Raw genomic sequence first — 19,992 nt, forward strand, 5'->3', positions numbered from 1 at the left:
TGCAGTGTGTTGCTAGTTAGTGTCCACAGCAGGCTGATCATCTATCCTTTGCCATTCTCAAGACTCTGCCTCTCATACTCAGATATCGCTTTACCGCAGTCCAGAAATATGGCTTTAAGGAAAATTTTAACACAGCTTTAGCTTTTACAGAGGGTTAATATAAGAAATTGTTATCTGGAGAAAAATTCTACATATTCTATAAAATTCATTACAGAAGATAGTTTTCAATATTTCTCATGTGAGGTTCTAGGTGACCAATATTGTTTTAAGTGCCAGTAAAAGAACACAATTGAAATTAGAAATGCCCAAATAGGAAACCCTTGATCATTTGTTCTTATGCAACTGATCTTCCTGTTATCAGGGGCTACTACAAATCTGTTCTGGAAATAGGTTAGGTAATAACAGGTAGACCAAGTGACTTGAACTCCAGATCATCCGTAACTATACAAACAGATGACAATACAGCTCCTTGCACCTGAGCTCTTCTTCCAGCTGAGTATAGTACAGGCTGTCAGGAAGTAGGACAAGATGGCTTAACTTCTCATTCATTTAACAAATATTTATCAAATCACTATTGAACAATAAACTCTAATTAGTAATCTAATATTAAGATGACATGCCTAATCTCAGAGGACTCAAATTCTCTGGCTGCCTATATATTTCTCGATTCTTTGCATTTCTTCTCCAATTAAAAAAACACAAGGTCATTGAGTTAGGCAGACTGTGTTCAAACCAGGGATCTTGCTGCATAATTTGCGACAGCCTAATTAACCACCTATTTATCTATAAATATAGGGAAAAATACCAGTTACTACTCTGTATGCTTGTCACAAAGATTAAACAAGATACACCCATGAAAAAAATCACCTATCGGCCGGGCGCGGTGGCTCACGCTTGTAATCCCAGCACTTTGGGAGGCCGAGGCGGGCGGATCACGAGGTCAGGAGATCGAGACCATGGTGAAACCCCGTCTCTACTAAAAATACAAAAAATTAGCCGGGCGTGGTGGCGGGCGCCTGTAGTCCCAGCTACTGGGACAGGCTGAGGCAGGAGAATAGCGTGAACCCGGGAGGCAGAGCTTGCAGTGAGCCGAGATTGCGCCACTGCACTCCAGCCTGGGCGACAGAGCGAGACTCCTTCTCCAAAAAAAAAAAAGAAAAAAAAATCACCTATCATAATACTTGGTATGTATCACATATTACTAAATAGTTTCCTTTTTTTTTTTTTTTGAGACGGAGTCTCACCCTGACGCCCAGGCTGGAGTTTGTTTTTTTTTAAATAGAGATGGCGGTGGCGGGGAGGGTCTTACTCTGTTGCCCAGGCTGTTCTTGAACTTCTGGGCTCAAGAAATCCACCAGCCTGGGCCTCCCAAAGTGTTGAGATTACAGGTGTGAGCCACCGTGCCTGGCCAAATAGTAGTTTCCTCTTTTCATTTCTTCCCTCCTGAGATAGCCTGGCTCTAGCTGGAGTTCTCTGACTACTTTTCCTGCTAGACTAAATGCTCCATAAGGGTAAATGCCTGATCCTTAGAAGATACTTAGTAAATAACACAAGTGAATGAAGAGTGACTAACCAAGAATCAGTTTTAGATCCTTTGTGCTAAGATTACTTTGAGTTAAAATTAGAAAATGCATTCATGGGGTCAATACTTAGGGTTTTCTGCCAATATCTATGTGCCTCTACAGATACTTGAACTGAATACAAGCTCCTTCTGTGAAGTCCTTGCTCCTTACTCCCCAGAACATATTATCCCAGTGACTTATTTTAAGCCAGATATTAAAGTCATTTGAACTTTGTGCTACCAAGTATGCAAAATGGATCAACTTCCTATGCCCTAATGAAAAGAAAATGAGTTTTAGTTAATTATAATATAAACCAATAGAAAACATTTACTTTATATCTTTCAGTGATAGAAATTGGATATTTCACATTAACAAATTTATTCTTGAGTGTAAAATTTGTTTATACTTAGGAGCACAATAGGATAAACCAACTCTCAACAATAGTGTTTGTTTCATTTTTATTTTCCCTTTGCAATAAATTTAGATGCATTAACTTTTCTTTTCTTTTTTTTTTTTTTGAGTCTGAGTCTCACTCTGATGCCCAAGCTGGAGTGCAGTGGTGCAATCTCAGCTCACTGCAACCCCTGCCTCCCAGGTTCAAGCTATTCTCCTGCCTCAGCCTCCCAGGTAGCTGGGATTACAGGCACGTGCCACCATGCCTGGGAAATTTTTTGTATTTTCAGTAGAGACGGGGTTTCACCATGTTAGCCAGGATGGTCTCAATCTCCTGACCTCATGATCCATCCGCCTCGGCCTCCCAAAGTGCTGAGATTACAGGAGTGAGCCACTGCGCCTGTCCAACTATTTTAATAATACCCTTACACTGTCAATTAGAATATCTTATCAGGAAAAAGTGTTAACTAAAATATAAGTAATATTTATAAGCTAGAATGATACTACATGTTATTTAGTATAATTTTTCTTTTTTTTGCTAAGGCTTTTTCAATTTCTCCTTTCTTCATATAAATGAGAAAAATTTCTCAATGTTTTTTGAAGAAAAATCCTGTAATTTAAAAAATAATCATTTGATTTCTGGATAGAATGGGTGAATATAAGACAAATTCTAATGTGACATATTAAAACCAACTAGAATACAGTAAGCTGGAAAACTTCACAACGTAATGATTAGAAAAGTAAGTCAATATATCTCTCCCGAATTTATATGTTACTATTTTTAATATGGGAAACAATATTGTTTGGATATTGTTGACAACATATTTTTTAAAAGGAAAACATGGTAATACCCAAAGAGAGACCTGCAACAAATATTTTTCAAGACCTCTTATATTAAGAAAATAGTATAATAAAGACATTTGAGAAATATGCCTGTAATTTTTTGAAATATATATATTTAATTTTTATGAATACATAATAGTTGTATATATTTTAAAATTATATCTTGAAAGGTATAACCCAAAACTATCATTAACAGGCCTAAAATATATATGCAAAAGTCTGCATACTAACTGAGTAAAATTTTATAAAAAACTAAAATAAAAATTTAAATAAACAAAGAAAACTTCAAAGTTCAGTATCTTTGCAATAACTCAATGTTAGTCTAATCCTTTCACCTTACAAGTAAGGAAGCCCAGTAAATTCTTCTCTTCTACATAGTCTGATATCCCCTACTAAATTCATCTTTCCTTCTCCCAGGTCCCCAGGACCCATGGAACACATTCAAGGCATCCTGTGGTGGTTTGAGGACAGCCAACTGCCTTCTGTTACAGTAACATCTTGTCTGTTACCTTTGCACTTAGTCATTTTAAGTAAAACTGCTCCTCATCCTCCACCAACCTCAACCCCTGGCCCCAAGTCCAGAGCTCCTCAGACTACCACGGGTTGCACAGGTCGTGAAAAGAAAAAAACGGCTATGATATTTGAGGAGGTTTGGGGCAACAAACAATTATCAGATGGACCAACCCAAGATTCAGTAAGAAACTTGGACACTATTCATAAGTCAAGTGTTATTAAAGTTTGCTTTCCAGTTTTCCATCATTAGTGTTTTAGAAGAATTTAGTTATTATTCCCCTACCCTTCCTTGAAAAGACAGATATCAGTCGGTCTCATATATAGCTAAAGAAAAGCCTGCAGGTTTTTGAAGGTAGGAGCTGATTTTAATAAGGTAGAACCGAAGTTTTTTTTTTTTTTTTTTTTTTTTGAGACGGCATCTTGCTCTACTGCCTGGGCTGGAGGGCAGTGGTGTAATCACGGCTCACTGCAACATCCGCCTCCTGGGTTCAAGCGATCCTCTTGCCTCAGCTTCCTGAGTAGCTGGGATTACAGGCACACACCACCATGCCTGGCTATTTTTTGTATTTTTAGTAGAGACGGGGTTTCACCATGTTGGCCAGGCTGGTCTCAAACTCCTGACATCGTGATCCACCTGCCTTGGCCTCCCAAAGTGCTGGGATTACAGGTGTGAGCCACCACGCCCGGCCCACAGAAGTACAATTAAGAAAGCAAGCCTCCAAAATGAAACAATTTTTTTCCAGTGCTTTAATTTTTCATATTCAGCTCTATCAATATCAGCACTACCACAGGTCATTCTAATCAAATAGCTCCATAACCTTGAGCAAATCACTAGCTCCTTATGCCTGTTCTCTCATGTTTAAAATAGAAGGGTTTAACACATTGATCCCCAAGGTCCCTTAATATTGATCGGAATACTATCTCCTTTATATTCTAGATTCAATTATTAGGCAAATTAAACACAGACTCATCTGCCTGTCTTTTAGGTCTCCCAAATGCGGTATATACAGCAATTAATTAGGGGAGTAGAAACAAAATACTAAACTTTTAATTTATATAAGTTTTCAATTGAAATAGATGGGGGAAAGACTTAGCTTTACTGATCCTTAATATTCTACCTAACACTGGTGTCCTCATTTAGTCTCTGAGAGAACAAGAGTGCCACAAAGCAGAGGCAACAGCAGGGAAATTCTCTTTGTCCACTTTCAGCATACAGCATGTTACTTGTGCATGGTGACTGGGATTTACAGATACTATCAAATGCTTACCCGACAGACAAGAGACTTACGAGAATTTCTGCAAAGTGGTCTCAGATTAGAAATAATACCGATAACGCACACTTAAGTGAATGACTAAAAAATTCCATGGCCTACATGCTTTCTTTTCTTAGTATAAGTTCTTTGTCAATATCATTATAAAGTAAAACAATGACTATCAAATTAGAGCTGATAAGACGTAGTACTCCCCAGTCAAAATTATCAAGAAGTATTAGAAGTATTCACTATCCTTAATTCTGATTCTTTCTTTCAGTATACAATGGGCCTTGAAATATTTGCTAAGAATGATAGCATACAGAATTTAAAAAAATATATCACATATATAATCAATTTATTTTTACTGAGAGGTGAATAAGATCCACAAAATTTGAAGCTTTACGGGAAAATGAATGCTGCTGCTGCTGCTGCTGCTGCTGGATACACCATGACACAGTGTAAAAGCATAAGCACTTGGAGCCCCACGGACCGACATCAGAATCACAGCTCTTGACACACAACCAGCTGTGCAGTCTGGAGTAAGCCTCTGAGGTTCATATGTTTAATATACAAACGTGTGAAATTAATGCCCATCTCACAGAGTTGCAGTGGGACTGAACAAGAATACTAGGCACATGTAGGTCTCAATAAATACTAATTTCTTTTCTGTTACTCTTAATTTGCCAAAAAACAAAGACACAAATTCGTGTAGTGAGGACAATTTAAGAATACAGTATAAGATAATACTTGTATACTATCTAAAGTTGCATTATTTTTGTTAGAGTACATTATAATACAATAATAGGGCCCACTACAGAATTTATCCATGTTAATTGAAATTTAAGGACTGAATTAGCAACTCTTATTCAACTTACCACATTAAAATCTAAATTTTCTTCAACCCATGATTTTGCTTCTTCAAATTCATGTTTCATTTCCATAATAAAAAGTGTATCCAGGGCATCTACTATAGTTGCTCCTTTGATGTTACCTGAAAAGATCAGAAAAATATTTGATACGATACTTTGGCTAGACAAAATATATGTAAATTGACCATACCTAAGAAAGGGAGAGGGTAATACTGGATTTATTAATAAGCAATAATATTAAACATAGTCTAAAATTCTTTCAATGAAAGTATAAAACAGCACCAAACTAAAAATTATCATGGGCTATCGACTGATATACTAATCTTTAAAGTTTCTTCTGAGTTATAAAAAATAAATGTCCCAGAAATTTCTCTTAGAAATTTCATTTGTGATTGCATTCTCTCTCTCTCTTTTTTTTTGAGATGGAGTCTCACTCTGTTGCCCAGCCTGGAGTGCACTCTGTTGCCCAGGTTGGTGCGATCTCAGCTCATTGCAACCTCCACCTCCCGGGTTCAAGCGATTCTCCTACCTTAGCATCCTGAGTAGCTGGGACTACAGGCGCATGCCATCACGCCCGGCTAATTTTTGTTTTTAGTAGAGACGGGGTTTCCCCATGTTGGCCAGGATGGTTTCAATCTCTCGTGATCCACCCGCCTAGGCCTCCCAAAGTGCTGCGATTACAGGCGTGAGCCACTGCACCCAGCCTGTGATTGCATTCTCTAGCAAGAAAAGAATAGGCCTAAAACCAAGGAGCAACAGACTTACTAAGACTAACGTAATTACATCAAAGTGCACCTGTGCAAAACTCTAAATATAATTAGATCTAAAATTGTTTAGTGACAGTTCTAAGAAGACATTACTCTAAAATGAAATTTCACCCCCGTATGAATTCTGATTGATGCTAACTGCCCTCCATCCCCTACAAGTCCTGACTTCTGTGGTTTATTTCCTCTGAATTCCAATGACATGGAGACTTCATGTTGCCCCGGCATTCATCACCTTCTATCTTGTATTAAAATTACATGTGTGCATCTTTTAGTCTATAAACTTTTTTTTCTTTTGAGACAGGGTCTTGCTCTGTCCCCTAGGGTGGAGTACAGTGGCGCAATCATAGCTCACTGCAGCCCCAAACTCCTAGGCACAAGTGATTCTCCTGCCTCAGCCTCCTGTGTAGCTGGGATTATATGTGTGTGCCACCATGCCTGGCTAATTTTAAATTTTTTTTGTAGAGATGAGTCTTGCTATGTTGCTCAGGCTGGTCTCAAACTCCTGGCCTCAAGCAATCCTCCCACTTTGGCCTTCCAGGGTACTGGAATTAGAGGCATGAGGCATGCACTCAGCCTGTAAACTTAGAACAAACAAGTCACGTCTTATCTCCAGATTCCTTACGGTGTCCTGTGGAATTGTGCAATAATGCCCAATTGTAATTGAGTAGTTTAGCTTCAAAACGCATTTTAAAATGTTTTTCTTTGTCCTTTCTTCCAGTCTCAAGATGTAACCTTGAAACAAACTGTAGAAACCTTTTTCCTTAGTCTTAAAATATGCCCTTGAAACATGCTTTGAAACTTCACTCCCCTTTCCCGCTATGCACTCCTTCACCCCATGAACATTTACGTAACTGTATACTTGGATCTAATTATGTGCTTACTAAGAAGTTCCAGGGGCTAATCTTGTAACAGATCAAGCATGGACACCCAGCTGCAAAATTTCAGAGACTACCTCAAGGCAGTTAGTCAGCAACCCAGCCATTGTTGGTATGACATCAGCCTGCACTCCAGGTGGACTACAGCTAGAGATAGCCGCCAGAACAAGACATGCAGACCTTATACTCAGGCACCCTTCCCATATGCCTCCCAGTCCAAGTTCCATTTTTAAGACCCTCTTCCCAGCCTCAAGTGTGAAGCAGTTTCTAGAGGAGTAAGCCGGCCACTGCTAACTTTGGAAATAAAAGTCATTTTCCTTTCACTGAACTTCATCCTTGTTATTGGCTGTGCAAGTGTCAGGCAGCCGATCCTGCACTCAGGAGCACAACAAGTCGCTGCTGAAAGACGGGGCACTACACTTCTTATACATAATTAGCATTCTGGATGATCCAAGACCAAATCTATAAATACAAGTGAAAATTATTTCACTGGCACATGCCTTTCAAATGCCAAGTTGAGAAGTTATCATTAGAAAACTATAAATAATAGAATATTAAAACACTTGATTTTCAAAAAGATAAAAATTGTAAATCTTATCTAATAATCAGGAGAAAGAAACCTGAAGACCCTTGCATTTTGTGAAATGTTTTACTGTAATCCAATTTCCTTTAAATTTTTTGAAGCTAGAACTATGGATTCAGAGAGACACTGGAGGGAATATTTTAAAGTGGGCATTTTGAAATATGATATCACCTTCATATTTTCATTGACATTTCGTTTCTAAGTTATTAAGAGCCTTAAGTTAATATTTTTATTTCTTGTATTTTAGCTTTACATGAGTATAATTGGTCAAGCACAAAATACCTCTCTTTGAGGTACAGTTTTACTTGAAATCTTCTTTACCACTGAAATCTTGAAATAAATAGTTCTAGTTTCCTGTTTAAGATGGAATTGAGAGATCATGAATACTTAACTTTTTTTTATATTCATTAAAGTTGTTTAGGAAGGAACCAGTCTTACTCTGTCTAGGAAAAAGATGGAAGGTTCAACATAAATGGTGAGAAACAACCATGAGAAGGAAGCAGACCTGAAGAGCTCCCCAATGGCTAATAACTGGGAAAAGATTCATAATGCCTAATACTTTCTCCAAAAAGGTTGTTTTTAGGGTTAAAACTCAAAATAACTTATCTCAAAGTAAAAACTATTTCCCAAGAAGCCAGGTGGTAAAGAACTTACATTTTCCTATCTTCTGCCTGGTTTGCTGAGCGAATATATGGGACTACATATTACACAGATAAGAAATTTGGCTAAGAAGTGGGCTAAAGAAGTCATTTAAAAGTTTTTCTCATGTAAAAAATGAAAACTTTGTATGTCTTTGTAACAAGTTCCACTATATTGGTATTTCTATAATAAGAAAATCATTATGTATCTTATTTTAATTTGAAGATGGAATGAGATTAAATACCATTTGAATTATTAATATTTCATTTCCTTATGCTAATACCTGAAGCTCTTTTTCTAAGAGCAAGTTCTTATCTTGATTATGAAAAGTGTTTTTTTACTGAAAAAGCCAATGAAAACCAAGAAACAAAAGTCAGGCCTAAGAGACCTAGTATGTTTTTAATGTTCAATAAAAATTTTTAAAATCATAAATGTTTTAACAGAGAACCAAATAATACCTCTGATAAAGATTATGGCAATTTAACACAATAACTGATTTCTTAGTGGTACAAACGACTTTTATAGAGATAAAAGATAAATGGAGTTATAATTTTTTCAAAAAATTTTATAATAAACAATGAAAAAATAAAGGCCTCTGGCTCTGCATGAAGTTTTAGTTTCTCTCTTCAACATACCTCTCCTTACCCATGTTAACTGGTAGCTGGGTCCTAAAAACACTACTTTAGAAGTGTTTGGAATTACCTCTATTGCCTCTACTTCAGGTATAGGTGCTCTTCATCTCAAAACTGTGTCACTCTGATAGATCAAGTCTCTTTTCTTCTACTTTTCCCAGCTCTTTCTACCTGTTCTTGCAAATCCTGCAATGCCCTCCTCCCAACTTGAGGTCCTACTGGTTCCTCAGAACTTCATGGAGTATATATTGAACCACCTGGTGCATTGATAACTCACTATTTACATATTATATGTTGTGTATTAGGCAAAGACTTGTGTAAAGACCTGTACAAAGACTTGTATTATTTTCATTATCACCAGTGCTACAAGTAAAGCCAAACACATGGAAGGTTCTAAATAAATGGAAAAACAAAATGTCAGAATTAGGAGCATGGACTCTAATGTTAGCCACACCAGGGTTCAAGTCCCAGCTTTGCCAGTTAGTAGGTGGCTATCTCTGGGAAAACTACTCCCTGGGCCTCATTTTTCTTACCTATAAAATGTATATTTTAATGAGGCTAAATGAAATAATGCATGAATGGCACTTGGCACACAGTAAGTGCTCAATAAATGTGAGCTGAAACTGTTATTATGTGAATTGCTACTATTTAACATTTTCAGTTAAAGTATAGAAAGTGTTCTATTGTTGAATTCAGAAGTTCCAGAGTAACACTGTATTCCCTTAATCCTGTTACTTACAGACAAATTTTGAGGATTAGAAAGAAATCAAGTGCAGCAGGAGGATACTGGGCAGCTCTGTGACCCAAAGAATCCATGAAACTCTTGTGTTACTTAGCTTCCTTACTTCCAAATGGAATGTTATTAACACCCACAGTACCAGTCACAGAGGGTTGCTGTGGGAACCAAATGCAATAAAGCGTGCAAAAGTGGATAAATGGAAGTTCAATTAACCTAATCCATCCTCACTTTATCTTCCATGGTACAAACAGGAGAAACCTACAGCCAAAATTGAGATACAGTGAAGATCACCATGGCTAGCTGCCTTGCCTAGATTATCTATAAAGGCACAACTTTTACCTAACAGGAAGCAGTTAGTGCAGCCCACCAAGTGCTTCTATGCTAGGAATCACCCCAGAGGCTAAAAATCCTGATACTGCACCCTATAACCATTAAGTGAGAATCTTTAGAAGTATGCCCCAGGCATTAGTACTCTTTAAAGTTACTCAGGTTATTTGAACACATAGCCACTGCTCTATCTGAAGGACACACTATGCACAATCCTTATCCAATTCCATCAGGTGTGCAAGTTTCCTAACCAAATGGCCTGGAGGGCCATATTACACAGACTTCTCCACCATCCATAAGCTCAAGCAATTGGGGAGAAGTTATTGTCACTAAGAAACCAAAGCACATCTACTCACCAAACAAACTGCTTGAATGGCCTCCTTTTGATATAGGTTTAAGTTCATTTAATCCCCAGGCATAACCTTTATAATTATTCCAAGCATGTTTCATCATCTGAGAAAAAAAATAAAAACAGCATTATAGTTTGAATGGAAATGTTTTTGCTACAAAATAGGTAATATATTGAAGAGCAAAGGCTAAAACCTTAAAATTCATTAGTTAAAAGGATGACTAAGTAAAAGGGTTATGATTATATAAACCAGAACACACACGCTCATATAAACTTGCTGGTACACATACACACTACTCTTTTATGTTTACGAATGGAAAGTTTTTGTTTTTTGAGTCCATTTAATCCTATTTAATACAAATACCATTTTCAAAAGTCAGTTCCCAAAAACAGGAATTTAGCTTATCTTAAAAGCATGAATCATGTCTACATTTATCTAGTTCATTTTCATAACAGATTAAATCTGCAAAGACTATCTTTAAAATTTATATTTCTGCACAAAGTTCTTCTTACTTTGTTGACCTCACAGCATACAGACAAATATTCAGGTTATCCCTTTAAACCACTTTGATGTTTCCTGACCAAGACTATATAGAGAAGTATTTTAAAATATTTATAGGAAAAAAAAAAAACTGTGATTACGCCCAGATTTTGGGAAAACATTTTAATGTAATCAATCTTTAATTGGATATATATATGTGTATATGTATGTAACTGAAGATTGATCCAGTATATTCCTAATTCAGAGTCCACACACCAATAATGGTTTTAAAAGCCAAATTCCTCAGCCATAAATTAGTTGTATAAACTTTTTTCAGTGACTCAAAGAACACATATAATTATTTTTGTATACATATTTTTAAAAAGGTTTGGACTCTTCAACTGTCTAGAACTCAGTAATCAAAATATAGACATAATTGAAAAAGGTTCCAATCTGGCTCCATATTTTAGAGTATCTTAAAGCATCACACAAAGTTATAGATATTATCTACGGGCTGTTTACCACTCAAAATCTTCATTGAGATCAATATTTTACTAATAACAAACTCTTCATATGTTCCTGAACATAACAATCAGCATCTTTAACCAATTTGTAAATTACCTTCCTAACTCACCACTATTACTACTAATAGTTACCAAGAATCAGTAGTATCTGCTGAGTACTCTGCTAAATGCTGTAACTTTACTATTGTAACCAATTCTTGCTACAACCCTATGAAATATGTTTTATTACCATTGTTAGGGAGATGAAGAAACTGAGGTTTGGAAGTTAAAAAACAACTTTACTCAAAGTCACCACGTTTTTCCAAAGACAAGGTGACAGGGTTCATCTCCAAGCTGGCCTGACTCCAAAGCCCATGGCATTAACCAACACATTGCACCACCTTCCTTTAATGAGTTAGCAACAAAATCTTCCTTTACTGAATCAGATTATTGATCTTCCAACAATCAAAAGAATGTGTATATGGTAGTGTTTTCAGGATTTTTTTCTTATAAATTAATTTTGTTGAGAAGTAAAACAGATTTGAGGGTCACATGACTTGATTTATAATCCCTACAATGCCACTGATGAGTCACATACTTAAGGATGAGTCGTGACTCTTATCTGAAAATTTGGGATAATTCCTTACAGGATGTATATAAGGAATACATGTTTGTGGTCTATGTTTTTGCACCTTGTATACTGCTTGACAGATGGCAGGTAATCACATGTTTATTAAATTTTAAATCTATATTAAAACTAATTAAATTCACATCACAGAAAAATAGAAACCAATGAGCCTCTGAAAGACTAGGTATATAAAAAATCTACAGAACACCTAGAGATTATATTTGAGTTTTATTTGGCTTTTCCATTAAATGTACTATATTTAGTAAATTCTTCATTCCTGTAAATTTCCAAAGATATTTTATAAATTCAAAAGCTTTTGGAATATACTGAACATCAAAACAGAAGAAAAAGTTATGATGATTTGTTTCAGCTTTGTCAAAAATGATCATTTATACAATGTACCACTAGTAAAGGATCTCCTAAAGTAACCTCTATAGTATATATTAACTTTTCCTATCTTCTTCCCTCAAGGGAAAAGCTGACACTAATTGGTTAGTTTCCTACATTTCAAAAGTTGCTGACATATTTCTCAAAATGGGTTCCTGATCCCATGGGATTTCTATGAGTTAAAGTTAGAAAAGACGAAAATGATGTGGTCAAAATGCCCTGAACGAAGCACTGGGAGGGGTTTATCTAGCAATTGTAAAGAGGAACAGTCATATTGTTAACCAATTCCAACAGCTGATCACCTCTGGAAATGATTTACCACATTAAAGCTAACTGTAAGACACTGTGTGCGTGTGTGTGTGTGTACACATGCATAGAATAACTATAAGCTTCAATTTAAAAGTCAAATATAAAATCAACTTGTTAACTCAGATTTATGACTTACACAAATATTTGAAAACATCAAAAGGCTACCAGCTTTTAATTTTGTAGTATTAAAACGTTACCCAGCTGAGTGGCGATGGGGATGAAGTCATTTAATTTCTCTAGACCCAGTTCTCATGAGCTGGCAGGACAAGGAAGTCACTTCTAAAAGTTAACTACTAACAAGGACAGAATTGATCCCCCCTCTTCACAGGCTCCTTAGGTTTCTTTTGTAGTCTTTCATTAACTTAATTAGGGTTCTACAGCCTGGCATTCCACGTAGAAGTAAAATGGGCCCGAATTTCAAATGCAGTAGTGAAACCCTCACAAAAAGAGATAAACTGAAAGCAAGCCAAAGATGTTTTCTTCCTGAATACATATACTTGCTCCTGGTGAAAGGTAGAGCTGACACAGTGTGTGAAAAGAAACAAAGGACCAAAATTTCATAATTGCAACCCATTATTTTAACCCAGAAAATATTAAATTGGGTATAAGGCATTAAAGAAATAGTATTACTTCCCCCTTGACTCCATGCTTATAAGAAAAGATTCTTTGATTTGTACTTTCTTCTCAATTGGCATCAGGGCTGTTAATTAGGCCAGGTCATTTATTGAGTATCTGCTACACTATGAAAAGATTCTATAGGACTAAAAGGGAAGTATACAGGATGCTGTCTCACTTATTATCTCATTGATAATGTATGGAAACATAAAATACTGCCTGTTTACATACTCAGTAAATGTTTATGAATATAGAAGACTAAGAAAACTAATTAAATGTTGTATACAACTCTATTGTTGTTTCTAACAAATTAAGTTTAATGTCCTGACCTAATCAAGCACACTGAAGAAAGAAATATGTTGGAATTTCCCTAGTATGCATAGACTTCTTATCTTGCATATTTATTGCTAGAACTACTCTTAGCAAATACTTCTATTTGCTGAAGTCTTAAACACATAGTCTTTAAATTTTTATATTAGACACATTAAAAGTCTTTGAAAATTACATGATTTTGCCAGACAGATCTTAGGAAAACTTTGGGCTTTCATTGCCCTATTTCATTGAAGCCTACAAGTTCAAGTCCCACTTACGGCCTCCTTCTATGGGATCTTACATAAAATTTCCATAGTTTGTAGGATGTGATGCTGGCCCAGCTGAATGAACCAGGGCCTGGTGCCCAACTCAAAGGCAGACAGCTGAGAGCTAGCCATGAGCCTCCAAGGTGGCGCCCTGGTGTGTAGTTGTCACTAATGGATGGGACAAGTCAACCCAACCATCCACTCTACCTAGGGAAGTGTAACTGGGAGACATTCAGAGAGAACCTAGAGGCCAGAGAGTGATACAGAAACAGAGAAGTACAAATACACAAGAGAAAGGGCCATGAAGCAGTAGAAGCCATGAGAAAGAAGACGAGAAAGGCAAGGAGAAAAAAGTTAAGAGGAGGCTGAGGCAGAGATGATTTTGCCACTTGGATGGTTCCCCAGTGGAACTGTGTTAGGCCTGTACAGCAGCTATAGAACTATCAACAATGCTGTGGAGTCCTGAATGTTGATGAATCATCTTCCCTTTTCCTCTTTGCCTGCTGAGACTGTTTGCTTACTTCCCCATGTGTACTTGTAGGAAAGCTTCTCATTTACTGAGGAGTAATGCGTAAAAGCGGGCCATGGGCGAACGCATATGTGAAACAGATATAGGTTCATATCTGAGCTCTGCCATCGTCAGTGTGACTCTAAGCGAGGCAATTAATCTCTCTGAGCCCACTTTCTGCACACATAAAATGTGAATAAAAACACCTCACTGGTTGTGGTGATGATTAAATAAAACAATGCATGTAAAGAGTTTAACATGTTGCCCGACACACAGTAAGTGCTCAATGCATTTTAGGCATTATAATTACTTTTATTAAAAACCTAAGAATGTCTGTGATTTTTGCAATCTAAAAGAGCTTCATAATTTTTCCTAGTATAATACATAAATAGGAGGGACAAATATATGTGAAACCAGGCAAACTTATATTGTACACAAGCTCTTTATCAATATATACATTTAAAAATATACACAACTATTTGGTATCCAAAAGATGAAGGAAGAAAGGAAGAGTAGAAAGGTCCTCCCCAGGTTTAAGGCAATGTGGGGCAACCTTTAGCTCTGGAGGTTCATACACTGGCTTTCATAAAATCTTAGTTGTGCTAAGGTACTGCTGTGTGTGTGGGCGGTTTGTTCAAGGGATTTGAGGTTGATCTGGGAAAAAGACAGGACCACAGAGGCAGTTAACACACAACAAGCTTTAATGAGTGGTGCTTTGTACAGGGTTGCATGGGAGGGCATCCAGAGGCTTAGGGTGAGGAGGTTACCATGCAGAAGGGGAGGAGGGCAAAGGAACTCCCAAGGGAGAGGTGCATCAGCATGAGGGCTCAGGACTAAGTGATGTCACTTCGCAGCATGGTGGAGTATCTCTATTATCAGAGGACTTTGAAGGACAGTAGCAGCTTGGTGTCTTAAAACCACAAAGCTCTATCTTATCAATGGCCAACAGATGCTAGGTAAGGTTTCACAGAATGTGTAAGGCAGGCTCTAAATAGCTAAAAATCTGCTTGCTCGGGCTATTTTTAAAATAATTAGATGTATTAAAAATTAGTTTGTTGTTGGCGGGCTCTTGAATTAACGGGTCTCAGCCTGCAGTGAGGAAATAACCTAGAGACCGACAGACAGAGGCTGTCTTTGGCTCACTTATGTAACAGTCTGCTGTTTGTCATGAAAGGGAAGAAGCTCTGCGGTCCAGTGATACTCATGTCCCTGCTGTTCTTGGGGACACAAGGGGCTGTGTCTGGTTCAGGCAAGGTCTGAGGTGGAAGAGCAATCTAACTGATTGTTAAACCTGAAAGTGATGTGCCATTTCTCTTAAAACTACACTTAGGGTTGATGCTTTGAAAAACAGTGATTTTAAAAGCCTGACAGCAATTTCCATCAAACTTTGCTTAAAATTACTTGGCTGTCACACAAAAGTAACTTCTAGAACTTTCAGATAAAATATTTTTAGGGTCACTAAATGAACCTTATTTCTTTCAATCTTTGGTGGAATTGGAAAACAGAAGGGAGGGACATAGATAAAAAGCAACTTGGGGGAAATTAATTCACAATTTCTCCAAACCTTCACTTATCCATTGGAAGAGAATTTCTCCATGGATGAACAAAAGACGGCAATCTAACCACCCCTTCCTCTGCTTATCTAATGCTATCCCCACCACCTACATTTCCTTATGGGAATGAAGATCTGGAGGGCCAGAAGGACAACTGGGCAGCAAGAGACCTGATACTAAGGCCGGTCTATCACAGCCACATGGCAGAGCAGGTCACAGTGGGTAAGTCTGAGGCCAGCTGCCTCAGGGTCTGCCCTTCTACGCCTTAGTTCGCTCATCTTTCAAAAAGAATAACCCATTTTAACAAATGCACCACTGTGGGTTGAGGTGCTGAGATTGGGAGGTTGTGCCTGTGTGGGGACAGGGTGTATATGGGAACTCTCTATACTTTCTGCTCAATTTTGCTATGTGCCTAAAACTGCTCAGAAAATACAGTTTATTAAAAAAATAAGTATTATCTCCCTTACAGCACAGTGAGGAGATCAGGTGTGACAGGGCACCTGACTAGAAGACACTCAATGAGCCTGGCTGACCTTTATCCACTCACACCACCTCCTCAGAGTCCTCCTACGCTTCAGGAGGTTAAACAGAGATAACGGAGAACTTAGGAAGGAAGTTCTCCTTCCTTTGATGCTTTGACCTTTAGCTGAACTCAAGAGTGGGCAGAGCAATTCTGGGAAAGGAAAGAGGCCAATGTCACCAACAGGTGACAGTGCAGAGCCTGATGTGACTCCGCCTTCACAAAGACTGTCTGCCTGGAGTTTACTACAATTACATCTGAAAGTATTTAGCACCCTTTCATGTAACAGGTATCAAGATGCCACCCAAGATAGTCTTAGGAATGATCCTTGTCTTCACATCATTTCTTAGTGAGTGAGGGCCACCTCCAGTCACCTTCTAGCTGTCATCACCCAGTACGTGAAAAAAAGCCCTCTAGCCGTGATAGTTTCCAATTTTACCCCGTATCAAATTCAAACACTCATTCACATGCTTTGCTCTTTCAAATGCTGAAATAAATGTATCCCCTTCTCTCTTTCCCGAAGGCTGCCAAGGTGTTCTATTTTCAAGATTCTTTACCCCAATGTTACAATGACCATTACTACTTAGTAGTTACGGTTGCGAGGATGAGAATTATAAATGGGAATAAAGCAGTATTGCCAGATTTAGGAAATGGAAATATTACACAGAACCTACATATACTAAAAAAAAAAGAAGTTGCTTATCTAAAATTCAAATTTAACTGAAAGTGCTATATTTCATCTGGCAACCCTAGGACAAAGGGATAGGACACATTCAGTCCCTGGTTCTGAGTCCACTGTCTGCTCTCTGGTTTGTGCCCCTGTTCTGTGGTAGGCTCAAAAAAGGGCTCAGAACATTTGAAGGGCCAGACAGGAACAGAAGCACCAGGTCTAGGGCAACTAGGAGTGAATGGGAAATGTGACAAAACGAAGAGTCAAGCCCCTGACTAAAGCTATTAAAAAAAAAAAAAAATACTACGCTGGCTAAGGGTTAAAAAAAAAAAAAATCTGTGAGCCACAGTTAGCCCACAGCCTAGCAGTTTGCACTGCAACCTCTACTTTATAGGCATGCGTCTAGAACTAACCACTCTGTTTTTAGGTCTGTGGGCATGTGGCTTCCCACCAGCCCTGGTTCCCATAGCTCCGCGAGGAGCTTCTATTCCACTTCTAGCACAGGCTGCCCTTCAGGGCCAGCTTCCTGGACTGCTCTGGTAGCAACATATGTGCTATCTCTTTGCCACAAATTAGCAAACATATTTGAGATCTGAGGTGTATAAAGCATTATGTGTAAGCTTCTCAACAATTCTTTCACTGGATGAGTAGTAGTTTCACATTTTAGAAAGTATTATTTTGTTCTACAAATATCATGGGTTATGGAGGCCGAGGCTGTAAAGGAGGAAGTGAATTAACTTTGTCAAACAGCTACCACACTGCACTATGAGGGGAATTTGATATAATTTAACACATCCAATCCTTACAACACCCTCTCTGGGGTATTATTATCCCTGTTTTACATATGAAGCTGAGGCGCAAGGTAGTATAGAGAAGAGCAAGGCTGGAAACTCTCTCACTCTGATTTTCTCCACTATACACTGAACAGAGCCCTCACTTTTTTGCTGCTTGCAAACCTCAGACAGTCATCTGAGGCCTCTGAGCCCTCCTGCTCCTCCATGCACAGAAGGCAGCTCTATCTGGGGTCTGAGAAGCTGTGGCCAGGCCTGGCACCAAAATGACACACGCCGAATCAGGCTTGGGAGCTGGCTCAACTGAAGACATTCACAGCACCACCTTTCCTTGCCTGCCCTATAGCCTTCAACTCTCACAGCCTTCCTCCTCCTCCACTTCGGCTCTCAGCTCCAGCTCTGTACCTAACTTTTCTCCTCCTGCCCTGTATGCTACTTGGGCAGACAAGATGGTGTTGCCCTATCTGACCTGGCCTGTCTACTAGATTTATGGAGAACCATGAATTCCTCTCCTCATGCCAAGCTGCTGTCTACAGCTCTGATATTTTCTGAAGTTTACTACCACCACGGGAGCTAATGTGGACTGGCTTCTCTTTCCTCTTTCTATATTACTCGACTTCTTTCTTGTTGCTATGTGTGCAATTCGTTTGTTGCCAGGTACTCGAGGTTGCCTCTTATCTACTGAGTGGAGAATATATATATGGATGGGGATTTTCTTCAGATTGAGGTGTCCTGAATTCTCCTACAGCCAATTTTAATGTACTTCTAAGTTGGCAGGAGATATATAAAGAAACAGTAATTATTTAATGCTATTGCATGAATTCTAATGTGCCACTGAGCATTAATTCCCCAGTGAAATGAAAGCGTGGTTAGCAACAGCAATTTCTTTAGAAAAAGAGTCAGAATGCCTGATAAAGCCAGTTTTAAAAATGAGAATTCTAGTAATCACTACTTGTAAAGGACAGATTGTTCTGCTTCTAAGAAGTATCTCGTTCTCCTAAGGAAATGCCAGTGTTTCTAGTTCTAGCTCAAAAAATAGGGATCATATGCATTTAATGGTTCTTTTTTATGGCCAAATTTTGACATTATTTTATAAAAACTCTTGTGCTGTTACCAAATGGCAGAGGGTACAGGGGAAAAGAAAAAGAATAAAGAAATACTTGACCAAAATATAAGTCCATTTCTCTAAAACATTCTAAGGGATAATAATTTAGCAACTCAAAAGTTAGAGGTCAGAAAAGGGCTTATTCATAGGTGAATATCCAGTCCATTCCTTTTTGGGAGGAAGCACTATTGCTGAGAACACTTTCCTTACATAGAATAGTTTGGCATCAGCTTAGGGTCTACCATTTGTAGTTATTTCCTCATCAAAAATATCTGTCTTGTGGTTAATGACTAAAGTCTCCAGGCAGAAGCTGTCACTGAGTTCAGAAGTTGTCACTTTGTGTTGAAAAGTTTAACCTCAGCATTTTCGGTCTGTTTATTCGGCAGATTTTTAATTAACACGGAAACTTTGAATTCATTAGATTAGCCTTGCTAAGACCTCTGAGGTCAATGTGACGCCAGCAAGTGACCCCTTGCAGGCCTGTGGTGACAGGTGATCTTCCTCACTTGGTCCCCAGGCCAAGATCTTACAGGGCTTTCCCAACATGGGAAGCATCAGCAACTATAGATCTTTAGTGATCAAGAGAAAAAGGTATTCATTTTTTGAGGTGTTTTTTTTTGGTTTGTTTTTTTTTTTTTTGAGATGGAGTTTTGCTCGTCGCCCAGGCTGGAATGCAGTGGCGCGATCTTGGCTCACTACAATCTCCGCCTCCCGGGTTCAAGCAATTCTCCTGCCTCAGCCTCCTGAGTAGCTGGAATTACAGGTGCCTGGCTAATTTTTGTAATTTTTAGTAGAGACGGGGTTTCGCCATGTCAGCCAGGCTGGTCTCAAACTCCTGAGCTCAGGTGATCTGCCCGTCTTGGCCTCCCAAAGTTCTGGGATTACAGGAGTGAGCCACCATGCCCAGTCAAAAAAGGTATTCTTTGCTGGGATATCACAGATGCTCCCTTAATATCCTAAGGAGAGCTAAAAAAGTATTCCATAGAAAACAAATGCTATT

At 38.3% G+C, this 19,992-nt stretch overlaps 1 protein-coding gene across 1 annotated transcript in view; it reads right to left on the bottom strand.

Moving 5' to 3' along the window:
• The window catches only part of MAN1A1 (mannosidase alpha class 1A member 1), a 178,024-nt gene that overhangs the window by 123,736 nt on the left and 34,296 nt on the right, over positions 1-19,992 (bottom strand). Inside the window, exons 3-4 of the mRNA XM_032157907.2 lie at positions 10,352-10,448; positions 5,440-5,555 (exon numbers count right to left, since the gene is read on the bottom strand). Of these exons, the coding sequence (XP_032013798.1) occupies positions 5,440-5,555; positions 10,352-10,448 (213 nt within the window). The remainder of the gene's footprint in view (positions 1-5,439; positions 5,556-10,351; positions 10,449-19,992) is intronic.

Source organism: Hylobates moloch, unplaced genomic scaffold, assembly GCF_009828535.3.
Source record: "Hylobates moloch isolate HMO894 unplaced genomic scaffold, HMol_V3 SCAFFOLD_2, whole genome shotgun sequence".
Classification (NCBI taxonomy): Eukaryota; Metazoa; Chordata; class Mammalia; order Primates; family Hylobatidae; genus Hylobates; species Hylobates moloch.